The following is a 15,182-nucleotide window of genomic DNA, read 5'->3' on the forward strand; positions in this document are numbered from 1 at the left end:
AAACATCTAATCAGCCCTAAAAAAAATGTTGAACAATTTTATACCTGGTAGATAAATTTTTCCTCCAAAGACATTCATCCATACACAAACTTCTAAATCGAATCAAAGACATGATGAATACTTAAAACTTGTCGATCATAAAATAATTACAAATCACAACCAAAAAAGCATTCTACCAATAAGTTTTTTATTAAAAAAAAAAACAATAATAAAAGTAACAAATATGAGCAGTTAAATAAGCATACCAGCAATGTAATGCAAGGCGAGTGGGGAGAAAAAGCTAATCTGCAAGCTCATGTTCGACGCAGATTAAGCAAACAACCCCACAGCTTCCCGGTAATAAATAGTCAATTACAACATTAGGTTCAATGCCATAAATAACTGTCGAATGAGGAATATTTTTTCAAATAAATTCCCAGAGATTCACAGGATCGAAAAACACAATTCACTGTGAAAAGGGAAGTGAATACCAATTATAGGATTGCCCCATAATCATGATCAACCGATTAAAAACTGGAGGTATACTAAAAAGTGCAAAGATATAAGTTCAGCCCATACTGAAAGGGAAATTATATGTACAACATAAGCTTATTCACATCAAGTCCCTCATGTGAGTGCACTATATTCACACTACAGAACACGAAGCTGCGCAAGGAAGGCAGCACAAAGATCCAAGAAAAGAAACTGAGGTCCTTCAAGCCTTTGAAGATCAAGCAGATATTTCTCCTGAGTTTTGTACAGCTGTAAAAGATATTAACAGAGGTTTGAGAATGTTCATGAAAAAAGTACCGAAAACTTATAAGAGAATATCAATCTTCAGGCATAAAAGTAAGCTATGAAGTGTGTAATTGTTTTCCTGTTAGCATTATAATTCGCAAGCCTGTAAACAGAGAAGCAATAACTAACTATGAAGCATCAACTCATACACTGAATATGACACATAACACTAACACGTAAGAAACAATAGAAATTTAAAAAATGAAAGTGATAGAATTAGACACCGCCACAAGTTGGACACCAGACACACTTCCAATATAAAATACCGGTGCTACATAGGCAACTAGTTCGTTGGACACCAGACACACTTTCAATATAAAGTACCGGGGCTACATGGACAACTAGTTCAATCCTGGTTAAATGCGAGTTGGCCTCTTTTCTAATAGATTCCAAAACACAATATTCCTATAAGAAATTATTTGATTGCATGCCCAAGGAACCAAAATATAGCAACAGCCAACAATGACTTAAGCAAGCCAATCAAATTGTCATAGTACTAAAAAAATAGGAGGTTGGAGGAAGAATTTTTTTTTAAGACCCTTCAACTTGGGGTTCAAACTACTAATGTTTAGCAAAGGGTTCTGGATGATCATGTGCATCAACGAATGACAATGAAAAAGTTAATACCACACTGGTAATTAAACAATTCGTTTAAATCGAAATGCAACATAGATAAGGGTTTATCGGGATAACTACCTGCAGTTCAAACTTGACTACAGTTGTCCTAGGAACAGCTTCGTTCTCAATAATGCTGTCATTTCCTCCATGATGACCAGGGATGCCTACGGCCCATCTGCACTTCATGTTATAGGGTCCAATTTTTTTCCAGCAGACATTCAGTTCTTGCAGAGCTTTAAGGACCTCGGTCATTATTTCACGAGGCTGGGCTCGAGACTGTCACATGTCAAAAAACAGAACCAACAGCTTAAAGACATCAGTTACAGGTAACTATTAAAACACGTACGTCAAAACATCAATTATTCAGATGACAACTATTATTAATGACAATAGATTAATGCCAAACATCAATTTTTCAGATGACAACTATTATTAATGACAACAGATTAATACCAATAAGGTCATGTGTTTACACCCAATGTGAAAAATAGGAAGCACATAAGTAACACCTTCAATCAATAAATTTGATAATTCACCCTCAAAAGTTGAAACAGTCACAAACATCCAACAATTATTTCATTAAAAGCCACAAATTGTTGCTAGTGATGGTGGAGTAAATTAAAGATGCCAAGCAAAATAAATGGTTACAGAATCCAGTTTCGACATAAACCAAACAAGTAAAATGCTGCACCTGAAGCCCAAGAGCCCATTTTCTCTCAGCAGGGAACTGTTGCCTCATTCCTACTCCTTGGTAATCCATATACCCTGGAAAGCGGTGTCCAACGACTGGAGAAGCAACTTCACCGGAGTGGATACGGCTCAAACCAGAATCCTGAGCAGTCATATCATAAAACCAAAATTATAGACCTTTGCATAGTCCTGATCTAAAAAGATGTAGAGAACGAAATAAAATATCAAGAATAGGAAACCTACAATTTCCATGGTAAAAAACTACATAAACAACTATGATCAAGCTAAATATAAGTTTTACATGCATAATTTACATATGGGAGTACTATTTAGAGTATACAAGCAATTTTGAGATTGCTGCATATTTCACACGGGGATATAATTTAAAAGTAAGTTAAAGATGTGTCGTATCAACTATAAGATAAGGTATAAGATAAATGACTGAATACATACAACTAATGAAATTGTTAAGTAATTGAAGAGAAAACAAACTGACCATTGTCTCTTGAAACTCAGCTCCGAGATAGCCAGTGGAGACACGATATCGGTTGTCCAATAACAAATAGTAAGTCACAGTACCCTGAAATAAATCGATGTGAGTAATAAGAAGCAATCTGGCAAGCAGGCAAGTCTATGTGAAAATGAATGGGACAAACCTCATTTTGTACCCTGTTCTTAAGGGACTCAACCAATGGTTCCCTAGCAAATCCCCTATTAACCACCTCCTGAAGAATCTCCTCATCAATCTGCAAAATCACGACATTGGTTGAAAAAATTTAGGACTAGTTAACACAAGCACCATATTATATGCAACACGTGTAATTATGAGCTTCAAAAAACAAGCAAAACCAATTGAAATTCTAGTGTACCACAGAAATGCAAAAAGGAAGCAGAACCCTTCAAAAAAAACACAAACCTTTTTGGCCTGTTGAAGTGTATCTGGTGGTGGCACAGCCAAATATCGAGGCAGATGAAGTTGGAACCATGGGTGTTGGCGTATCTCAGGTATGGTCATCCTTTTCATGGGATCCACCACAAGCAGCCTTGGTATCAAATCTCTGGCCCCAGGAGATAGATGACTAGGAAGAGTATATATCCCACCCTATAACAAATGAGAAGAGGACTACTTCAGAAGCAAAATAAAAACTATTTCTAAAGAGCATCATTGAAGAGATAAATAATAAACCTAATTTGTGTGATGGGGTTCTTAAAAAAAAGCCATCCAATGGGTTAATTCAAAGTTATTATTAATGGTGCACTTTTAAACATAGAACTGAACTATGTTACATAATGAAATATCTACAGCAAAATAGATCATGCATCAGAGCTCAGGCAGAAAAGAATCATGAGATTGTGGAATGAAATTAGTGCAAAATCGATAGATGAGTAGAATGGTATAAGTTCCACGATCTTGATAGGCTAAAGAAAGAAACCGGCAAAAACATTGGCATATTTCCCCAATTTTTCTTCCGTGTGGAGCATATGCCTCCTTTTATTATAAGACCAGAGAGGATGATGAAGACCCCCCTTTCATCAGTAATGAAGAAAACCAAAATTGGAAGAAAAGAAAAGAAAAGAAAAGAAACTGCATATAAAACAATCAATCTTCTAACTCAGAAATGAAGAAAACCAAATAATAAATTAAAATACTTTGTAAACAAACACTAGACTGGACTGGACTGGACTGGACAAGGCAGAGCAAGACTGATACAAACATAGCAAAAGTATTCAAAATTGATGGAAAAATTCATTCGATCATATAAGATAATTTCAGAACTCAACAGAGTATAACAATTTCAAAATTGATGGAGATATTAAAATAATCAAAAGGTTCAAAATTACTAAAGATTGAAGAATGGTGGGAGTGGGTTCCTCTTGTGGGAGATGGATTCAGCTTGGTAAAGTTTGGGTTCTTTCACCTCAATGGCCTCTTGGGCTCATTGCAAACAGGCAACAATGGATTTGTTTGTGTTTTCTAGTTCTGTTCTTGTTTGTGTAGGGAGTTATGGGGTTGAGAGTCAATATGCCATGACTCACCTCCTTTGCAGATGGATATATGGTGAGATTTTAGATGTATCTCTGGAGTTGAGTTCTGCAATTTGGAGATTAATGTTTATTGTCTAGAGAAATGATATTTGAACATCTATTTAGTGACAACTTTTGCAACAACTCTCTCATACTCACATAACTTTTTACTTTATCTCTCTATTGCTATGGTTTCCGTGCCAATACCACTTTTTTCTTTGTAAAATATGGTTGTCAAATAAGTTGTCACCAAATTGATTGTTCAAATAACACTTCTCTATTGTCTAATTCATGAGGATAGAAAAAAGGTGTACTGTGGAGCCTTGTCAATGACTCAGCTGTTGCATTATGGGCTTTTGTAAGACACTAAACTATTGTAATTGGAAATTGTAAAATGATAACTGTTGTAATTTTAGGCATGCCTGAAGAAAATGAACAACCTAGGGTAATTATTTTCAAACCTCCTCAAACATGTGAGTCAATAGGGAAGAGAGATTGAAACAAGAGAAATAGTGATTTTCTCTTTCTCGGTTAGATGAGAAATAGAGAAGAGAGAAGTAAAGCTGATGGGGCCCACTTCTCTTTATAATATTCGAAAGCATGTAAGACCTAATTTGAAAATACATATTCATATTAAATGCAAATAATTTTAGTTATTATGTATGAAATTACAAAAATGCATGTTATTTACTAAATTTGTATGAGTTGATTGACAACAATAAGTTGATAAGTATTCCATAATAGGAGATTCTATTTTTATAAACGTAAAATATTATTAATGTGACTAAAGAAAAAAAAACAAAATATTTATATAAACATATCTAAAAATACAACGATTAGTTCATAACTATTCCATAATAGAAGATGATATATTTATACAAATAAAAATATTATTAATGTAAAGATATCAATATATTTATATAAAGATATCTTAAAAAAAACAAATATTCCTTACAAGGAAATATTAATTAAAAAAAATTATACTAATAAATTGAGTAATTTAATTTGATGAGAAATAAAATTTATACAATATGAAATTGTATATACAGTTTGATAATCATTTTACTAACCATGGCACTTGATGGTTCTTTACCAAACAAAGGAGCAAAAAACAACCGACTCTTTTGATGTGTAGAATCGATTTGTGGCATCTTATAGTTCTATCATCTCTAAGTTAATTCGCAAGTTTGATGATCATTTTAGGGTCTTGTTAACGAGTGCCCTAAGGGCACTCTTTAAGGATTCCTAATAAAGAAATTATTCTTTAAAAAAGTCAAAAACTCCAATTTCCAATGCATTGATTTCACAAAATTTGACAAAAACTTACTATTTAAAGTTACTAAACAATGCCTTAAGGGTACTTGTTAACATTTCCCATCATTTTTATTAACCATGGCACTGATGGTTCTTTACCTCCCACTTGTTTTCCTTTAATCCATCTTCATTTGTGGCTACTGACCTCAATTAGTTTAATACAGTTATTTTTTTGTTGGTGTTGTTAATATTTGATAGACTTGGGTCATTGAGGATTATTTATTCTAACAAAAGTTAATAATGTACTAGTAATATACTGATTCAGTGTTTAACCTAGTGTTGTTTCTCAAAACAGACTTATCTACGCAACAGGGGATGAGTTAGGCCCAAACCCAAAATCCAATCAATATGACATGGCAGTGGTGGGTAATAAAATCTACTGGTCTTTGCAAACTCACAAAACAGAAAAGTAAAAAAAATTACCTTTATTTTTTTGAATAGGTTGGGAATATTTTCATCATCAAAAGGTAGAGTGCCACAGAGAAGTGCATATAAAATTACACCACAGCTCCAAACATCTACTTCAGGTCCAGCATATAATTTCCCAGAGATAACCTACAAAAAGTAACAGTTTGACCAAGAACTAAGAATCATAGGAGGAAGGAAATGTAGATTATCAAAATGAACATCAACAATAATAACTTGTTCAATTAAAATTTAAAATCCGTAGACGTACAAACCTCGGGAGCTGCATAGTTAGGGCTTCCACAACTTGTCTTAAGAAAGTGGCCATCACGCATGATGTTGCTCAGGCCAAAATCAGCAATCTTGACACTCCATTTTGAGTCCAAAAGTAAATTCTCAGGCTTCAAGTCTCTATGAACTACCATATTCCTGTGACAGTACTCCACACCAGAGATTATCTGCATTTAAAGTAGAAGTTAGATTAAATACTCCATGACAAGTATAAGCTTCTCAAGTACGCAAAAGAAGTAATTATACCTGCTGGAAAAAACTGCGAGCTTCATCTTCTTGTAGCCTACCCTTTTCTACAATGTAATCGAAGAGCTCTCCGGATTTCACATACTCCATCACAACATAAATATCTGTTGGGGTTTCCACAACCTCGTAAAGGCGTATGATGTGATGGTGCATGAACAGTCTTAAAATCTTAATTTCTCTTCTCACTGCAACAGATTGAAGAAAAAAATACTATAAGCATATTTAATCAATCAAGACTTGGCTGAAGCAAAAACAGAGTTTGAAAACTATAGCTTAAGAAAATCAATTATCAATCTCCAAATACACACAAAATATGTTTTTGAACGTAAAAATAAAAAATTTCAGAAAAATAATGGAAGAAACTATAAACAATTAAAATCAAGTCCTGCAATTTTATAGAGTATGAGTCATAGTTATGCCCATACCCTTTTCTTCCATTTCCATATTTTTTATCTTCCGGCGATTGAGAATCTTAATGGCAACTTTGTGCCCAGTCAATACATGCTCCGCAATTTTTACTTTGCCAAAGGAGCCAATTCCAAGTGTTTTCCCCATTTTATAGTTCCGTAGAAATGCATTCACATTTCCACCACCAGGTCCAGCAGATCCATCCATTTTCAAAATCTAGAGGAAAATTCAGAAAGAAACAATATGAAACTCAGACTCAGACGCATATGAAAATAGATACATGTGTAAAATACAGATTGAAGCCATCATTGGATATGAAATCTAATACATAAATGAAAGGATCATACGCAAAGTGATTAAAAAATGCCAATAAATTTAATTGGTGTCCACTGTCCACGGCATAATTTTCCTCTAATAAGGGATGAGTTATGATCGTGTTCTAAAACACATTTAATGATTTACTTTATTGAGTTAAGGCCTTAAGGGAATATTTTAACTTTGACTATCTTAAACAATGTATATAATCAGAGATGCAAACAACAATGATCACAGAAAGCAAAATAAATATACATTTTTTTTTAGGCTACAGTATAGCACGTAAAGCCCGTTGTTTTCACAGAAAGTATCTTCTCATAATTGCCAGCATTTGATACACAACTCAAGAAATATACTTTTTCTTAATATTTAGTTGGTATACAAAATTTTAAATACAATAGAAGAGGTAACAAAAAAGAAGAAATCAACGCATCATGTACGCCAAAGAGTGAATCTAAAGAAGCAAGGTAACGCATCGAGGTGTTGTCCCTTTAAGTTAGGTGCATGCCCATGGGACCTTTGGCAAGCATTACTAGTTCGAGCAAGGCATAATTTTCTTAATTGGAACCTGTTAAAAGACCACCATTCTAATTTGCTCATTTTGATTCTAATAAGGCAAAACAAATCCAGCCGACCGTTAAAAAAAACAAACCGTTAGGTCTGTGGCACCTTTCTTCAATTCGATATACAAATTATCAGCATCTCTCGCATAAATGCCACATAAACCCACCAGGATTTTGACCTTAAATCCACGTTAAGTTGTTGTACAAAATTCTACCTACCAATAGAATACACTATAAGATCCAACAGAAACGAGGAAACCGACACATCAAATACACCAAAGAGCAAATCTAACGCGCGAAGGTAACGCACCGAGATATTGTCCCTTTAAGGTAGGTGCATGCATGTGGGACCTTTGGCAAGCGTTACTAGGTCAAGCAAGGCATTCCTTATAAACACGTCCTAATTTGCTCATTTTTTATTCTAATAAGGTAATACAGTCCAGCCGACAGTTGAAAATAAAATAAAACAAATCTGTGGTCATTCGCACCTTTCTTCGATTAGGACCTCTCGCATTAATACCCAAAAATCCTCTAAGGTTTTGACCATTAATGACCTTATACTACCCTTTTCTCAAAACCATATTTTTTCCCTTCCACCACAGTTACAACAAATTTTCCCTCAATAACATGAACCCTCCTCAATCACCATATTTTTTTACTTCTCAAAAACCATCATCTTATACAATTAACTCAATTTCTTTCAATTTTTTCTACACTAACCTAAAATCCAACCTTAACAAAATTCAATGATTTTTTTTTCCCATCTACAATAACACAATTAACAATAAACACATTTTAATTAACAATAATTGAGTAAAAAACTTCAGAAGCTCGAATTGAATGAATTCAAATCGAAAAAATAAATCAAATCTTTGCATGATAAATTCACAAATTCATCACCAAAGCAATCCAGATTCAAAAATCAACGAATCAAAGCGAATAACTTATTCACGAAAAGCGGAAAAATAGAGAGAGAGAGAGAGAGAGAGAGAGCTCACCAGAGATTAGAGAGAGAAAATCGAAGTTGCAGAGAGAGTGAAGAAAGAAACCCTAAAAAGGTGAAGAATGAATGAAAAGAAACGTGACGATGATTGAAGAAGACGCCAATTAAACGCAGCGTTTTGCACTCATTTTCCTTTTTTTACATTCCCTATGCAATTTGGTCCTTTTGTCTTTTTTATATTTTTTGTTTGTTTGTGGTAAGAACTAGTGTACTAACCCGTGCAACGCACGGCTGGAATATCCTACGCACAACACGTTAGTTTGGAGCCTTGACTGATTAATTTTTATTTAAGGTCGAAAACAACGTGAACAGACCAATTCCACACAGCTGTAGACAGATAAAAACGACGATAACAACTAATTCTGCAACGTTGTAGATAACAACTAATAGCTGCAAAAATACAAAAACTACGGCAACACACGTACACATTAAAGTCACCAAAAGTCATAAAATATCCGTCACAATATCCAAGGAGTCCTCGAAGCCACAAAAACAAATGATGTATCTACCGTGTTTTATGCATATTTCATAATACATTGTCAACCCCAGAAAACATACTCTAAGTCAAAATGTATCTCTAAAAATAAAGAGATTAGTTCGTAGAAATCTAAAGCCTTATACAAACAAAACACCATTGAGAAAAAAAAAGTCCAAACAAAAATAACAATTCGAAAATACAAATAAGAACAGGGTTGTAATAACTTCTTAAAAAAAAACAGAGACAGTCCAACATGAAAAAGAGAAACAAATTCTAAAGTATCAAATATGCAGAGATAGATGCAAACCTCTATATATGAATTTATTCTGTCCATTCAATATGCAGAATTAAAGTACCAAATATTTTGAACAAATCATCAGCATACACGATACCTTTGTATCAATGAAACCCAATCTTTCGAGATAGAAGCAAACTAAATCCTGTAACATTTAAGCCATAGACATGACTCTTCAACAATAATGCAGAACTAAATATGGTAAATCAATCCAAACTCGGACCATATAAACGTAATTGGATCTAAAGTAGTAATAAGAAAATAGAAAAATGAAACCAAGGTATATCAAATATTTTCCCAGTATATAATATGAAAAAAAAGTATGTAATAATCTTTTAAAAAAGCACGGATAGTCAAAAAACAGAAACACACACAAAAATACACAATATATTAATTTTATGTTTCTTATCAATCTACCGTAGATATCTCCACAATAAGCTATTGAAAGAAAAATGAACACTACAACAAACTTTGCCCCACACCTGCAGAATATTATCGGATAGAGTTTGAATCAACCTTCATAGATGAATTTATTCTTTCTATTCAATAGGCAGAAATAAAATAGTAAATATTTTGATAAAATCATTGGTATGCATGATACCCTTGAAGCAATGCAATTCAACCTCTCATGATAAAAGCAAACTTAATCCAGTAACATTGATGCCATAGCTATGGATCTGCAATAATAATGCATAACCAAATATGATAAATCAATCCAAACTCGGACGACATAAATGTAATTGAAACTAAACCAATAGTTAGGCAAAACAAAGGATAGAAAAATGAAATCAAGATATATCAACAATTGTCCCTGCTGAATTAAAAACACGGTGATAAATATTGATTCGCACGTACAAATGGAAGAAAAAAAAATATTGACTCGCACAAACAAATGTAAAAAGAGAAAATAGTTCATATATAAAGCGAAAAATAAATTATATGTTAAATACAAAAACAAAAAATAACTGAAATTTTGAAATAGAAATATACATTAAAAACATCAAAACAAAAAAATAATAATGACATCCAAATCCTATGTTCAACATAGAATAAACATTCAACTAAAAACATTACATGTTTTGACACAACTAAAAACAAAAAATAAATTTTTTTTTTGTATTGTAAGAAGTAATGTTATTTAGGTTGAAAAACGAGCTACAACAACTAAATTAACCCGACTTAAGTGATTAATGAGCTTCACTAAACGACGAATTGTTCGGGAGAACCCGAGTTTGATTCTTTGGATGAAACAATTTTTTGTCCGACTATACTTGCCTCACAATCGACTCCAAATTACCAATAGGCATGACAATGGGGCGAGGTCGGGACAAGTTTTGCCTTTCCCATCCCGCCCCCTATTGTCATATACTTACCTACTACCCTACTCATACCCAACGGGGATGAGAAATTCCGTCTCTGGCAGATTCGAGTATCCCCGCCCCATCCACGTATCCAAAGCGAATCATTTTTTTAAAATACAGAAAGAAGTTTTTCCAGCCCATAGGGCAATGTTATAATGTAGAAGAGAGAGATTGAGGGCGTGAGATGTGGAAGAAGAGAGAAAACTCGGGTGAATGTAAACACATACTGACATTCTTACTGATTGCGTGAAATGGTTCAGGATTTGCGTTTTTATTTATATTAAAAGAGCGATAAAGTAATTTTTAGCATTCGGGGATGGATTCAGGTGAGGATTTGGGGTGGATACCTATATCCCTGTAACCTCGAGAAAAACCCAAACTCATATCCAAACCTAGTCAAAGCGAGAAATCTCGTCCAATTGGAGTGGGTTTAGACGGGTACCCGCATGTACGAATTTTGGTGTCATGCCTAATTGCCAAGATCCATTCTTCTACAAACCAGAGTAGGAAATGGGCCTATTATTAACCCTGTAACCCGTCTTTGGCCTATTCCTAACCTTCAAAATCGTGGCTTTCCAGAGTAGGAAATGATCAAGTTGTCTTGCTCTTTCTCAAGTGCAATCATCTCCCTACTTCGTCATTTTCTCGTTCCTTTCTCTTGAGTGTTGGTTTTGTGAACTTTGAGAGACAAGTGAGATTATGAGAAATTTAGAGTGGGAGTTGGAAAAATCAGTGATAGGAGAAAGAAAGGCCTTTACTTGGAGGTGTTATTGATGTGAGAAAATTTAGAATATCATCTATGGGAAGGCTATTCAGTTCTTGAGGGACTTTGATGACTAAATGAGGTAGAAGAGAAAAGGACGTATTTGTTTGGGGGAAAAGCTAATCGAGGCAAGGACACCTCTATATTTTTATATACTTTTCCACAAAACTGACGTGATGTTTATCTTTATAATTGCTTCGTATATGCTTACGTGTTCAAGAATATGTGGTTGTCAAGATGAGTAAATGTTTACATATGCAAAGTCGTATTCTTGAGAATAATGAGTTACATATGTTGATGATATATTTGAGAAATTGCATATGATTAGAAATGCTTATGCATATATGGAGAATTGTATGCTGATGCATTTCATAGTTACGTGGCCACCAGAGAGGAGTCACGAGGTGCACATTGGAGAGGTGGCACGGGGTGTGTATTCCAGAATGGAACCAATTTATCCCAATGTGGATCATCGAGTCTGACAGATTAGTGAGATACTCATCTCCCCAGTGACGTTGCCACAACCCTCTGGAGAGTGGTATTAATTCTGAAATCATATGCATCGACATATAAATATTGCATTAGGAATCGAGTCTTAATGAGTTTTATTAAGAACACTATTTTCATACATGTTTACGTACGTGAGTTAGAATGAGATCTCTAATTCACGTATAATGTTTACTCTGTTTATGCATCTTGCCTCCGCTATGTATTTTCATATAAGGACTATTGACGAGTGCTCAGCCCCAAACTCTTGAGTGTTTGTGGAGACCAATGAGTTTATTGAAAAAGACCCACGCACGCACAATTTTCTCATTTTTTACGATTTACATTGACCTAAAATATATTCTAAGGGCTATGCAATAAAATAAATGACAGAATTTAAATATGCATATGATAATAGTAAACAATAGAGTGCAATGCAAAATAAAATAAGATAAAAAAAAATGCATGAAAGACATAAAATAAAATAGAATAGAAAATAAAAGAGAAGGGGGGTGCGGGCAGTAATATGGGGGTGCAAGAAGAAGAAAATGATGCAGATTGGACCTAAAGGATGCAGGGGGCGTGGGCCTGACAGGGTTAGACCGGTTCAAAGATTGAACCGGTTCGGTTTAGTAGTATATAATGGTTGTACTGGTTTTTTTTATTCATTTTTTCTTTCCCTCTCTCTCTCTACCTTCTTTTAGAGAGAGAAGGTCTCTTCTCTCTCCTTCCTTTCTTTATCTTCTCCGACGAGAAGGTGGTGGCTGGAGGTGTCTCCGGTGCGGTGGCCGGCGAGCCATCGCGGCGGCGCCGCCGCACTGGAGTTAAAATCGCTCCTTTTTTTTATTTTTTTTTGTACTTTCTCTTCTACTCCCCCTCCTCTACACGTTTTCAGACTCAAAATTCACAAAAACAAAATCAAACAACCTAGATCTAGAAAAACCTTCTTCAAAATTTCTACCTTTTGCTTTTTCAAACAAACTTTCTCGTTTTAAACTCAAAATTTCTTAAATGAACACGATCTGACCTAGATCTAAAAAAAAGAATTACTACCTTTTGCTTTTTCTTTGATGGCTGTGCACTGTGTTGTTTGGAATCTGGATGTATGAATTTGATTTTTGCAGGTTGTGGTGATGAACCTATAAACAGTCCTAGTAATTTTAAATTAACCTATAAACAGCTATGATTGGACAATTACTAATTTTTAATTAACCTATAAACAGCTACCTTTCCTAGTAATTTCATTGGGCCATCCCCTATTAAAATTATTTTCCCATCCAAAATAAATCAAAATTCTGAGAAAATACCATTGTTGATGAACAGTTCCAGACCAATAAGTGGAAAGGCAAGGGTTTTGATTGGTGCTTAGCCTTAAGAATGTGTTAAGTTTTTGTGAGATCCAACATATGTTTTTAATAAAGAAAATGCTAACAAATAGGGGTGGGAATAGGTCAGGCCGCTCGTCAAGGGCCTATGGCTCGGCCTACTAAAAACTCGGCTTGGCCTAACTCGTTTAATAAATGAGTCAAGCTTGAGCTTTTTAAAAAGCCTATTAATTTAATTAGGCCAAGCTTAGGCTTATAAAAAAGCCTATCAAGCCTACCAAGCTGGCCCGTATACGAGTATATTACATTTTTCCATATATATTATTTATATATATATATCAAAAAGAATTACTGATCCTTTAAATTCTCATACCACAATTATTATTTTGTATGACATTGTTATTGATATATTTGTGTGAACTATTAAGGCTTGATATTAATATACCTAAGGTTAATATAGTTATTAGATTAAGTTTGAAATTGAAATCTTTGCTGTTATCAGACATGATTATTCTTGAGTTTTTATCCATCTATAAATTTTACAATTGTGTTTCATTAGTTTAATCTGTAATTAATTAATGTTTTATCTCTATATTAAATACGTTGCACAAATTGAAAGGAAAAAAATTGATGAGCAGACTCTGTTTGAAATTTGTAACACAAACTAGGCTTTTAAACAGGCTAATAGGCCAGACCAGGCTTTTAAAAAGGTCAGGTCAGGCTTAAAATAAAGCCTTTGACAGGTAAAAGGTCAAGGCTTAGGCCTTAGTTTTTTCAACTAGGCCTAGCCTATTTACGCAAAGCTCGGCTCGGCCCGGCTCATTCCCACCCCTACTAACAAATATCTTAGGCACATTGTTTAAGCATTTAAAAGTAGCAATTTTTGTATTGAAAATTGTACGATTATGACTTTAACATGTGTTTGATTTGTATTTTTAAGATATAATTTCTTTTTGCGTATTCCTTTAACAATGTCTTTAGGGCACTTTGTTAGTAAGACCCTTTTAATAAATAGTTAGACATAACTAGGTGAGCATAGTTCGGTTGAAAAGGATATTGTGTTATGCATGAGTCGAGATTAAATATATTTATTACTCTCTCAAAGAAGGTGTTTTTGAAATTAGTTAGTTTCCACCATTATTATTAATTTGTCTTAATTTTCTAATTGTGGAGTAAAGTTTGTTAGACAACAAACAAATGCGATTGTTCATTCTGCTATGAGGACAGACATTTCTTCAACTAATTTCTTCAACTAATCATCATATTATTGAGATTATTTTAAAGCTACTTTCGATTAATGATATAAATTAAGTTTCCTTTAGTAAAAAAAAAAAAAAAAACTTACTCTTTATTTTTCAAAAGAGGCCTAGAATTAACATTCACCATTTGAAAAAACAATAATATGTTATTTTAAAGTGACATGACGTTGTAGAACTTACTAACCAACTTTAGAAGGGAATTAGATTATCTTCATTGATATAAGAGAATATTTAAGTCAAGACTCGTGAATAAAAAAGAGGTGGGAGGAATTTTTAATATGAAAATGGGAAAGAAAAAAATTCAAGTGAAATTTTTTTTTGAAGAAAAATTCAAGTGAAATTTGAAACATGTTAGATAGCATAGAAAAAAATATGGAAAGAATTATTTTATCATCAAATTTCATCACGATATTAATTGAGATATTTAAAAATTGCATACAATAAAGTGATTAGTGGGATATTATGATGTAATCTTTTATTTTAGGGAAATATTATGATGTAATATGATTGAATGACTGTGTAAAAAAAATAGTATGTACTCTTTATACTCTAGTTTACTT

The 15,182-nt window shown here is 33.7% G+C and overlaps 1 protein-coding gene across 1 annotated transcript; it reads right to left on the reverse strand.

Moving 5' to 3' along the window:
• Positions 1-170: 170 nt before the first annotated feature.
• LOC146912536 (SNF1-related protein kinase catalytic subunit alpha KIN10-like) lies at positions 171-8,735 on the reverse strand. The gene is made up of 11 exons (XM_085722113.1): positions 8,651-8,735; positions 6,792-6,990; positions 6,367-6,551; positions 6,105-6,287; positions 5,848-5,979; positions 3,002-3,187; positions 2,742-2,831; positions 2,582-2,665; positions 2,087-2,227; positions 1,474-1,671; positions 171-741 (listed from the first exon to the last, which is right to left on the reverse strand). Exons 2-11 carry the CDS (start codon positions 6,979-6,981, stop codon positions 631-633), a joined length of 1,500 nt encoding a protein of 499 aa, XP_085578239.1. The 5' UTR covers positions 6,982-6,990; positions 8,651-8,735; the 3' UTR covers positions 171-630.
• Positions 8,736-15,182: the final 6,447 nt, after the last annotated feature.

The sequence above is a fragment of the Medicago sativa genome, chromosome 6 (assembly GCF_051527215.1).
Source record: "Medicago sativa cultivar Bolivia chromosome 6, Bolivia_mono, whole genome shotgun sequence".
In the NCBI taxonomy this organism is placed as follows: Eukaryota; Viridiplantae; Streptophyta; class Magnoliopsida; order Fabales; family Fabaceae; genus Medicago; species Medicago sativa.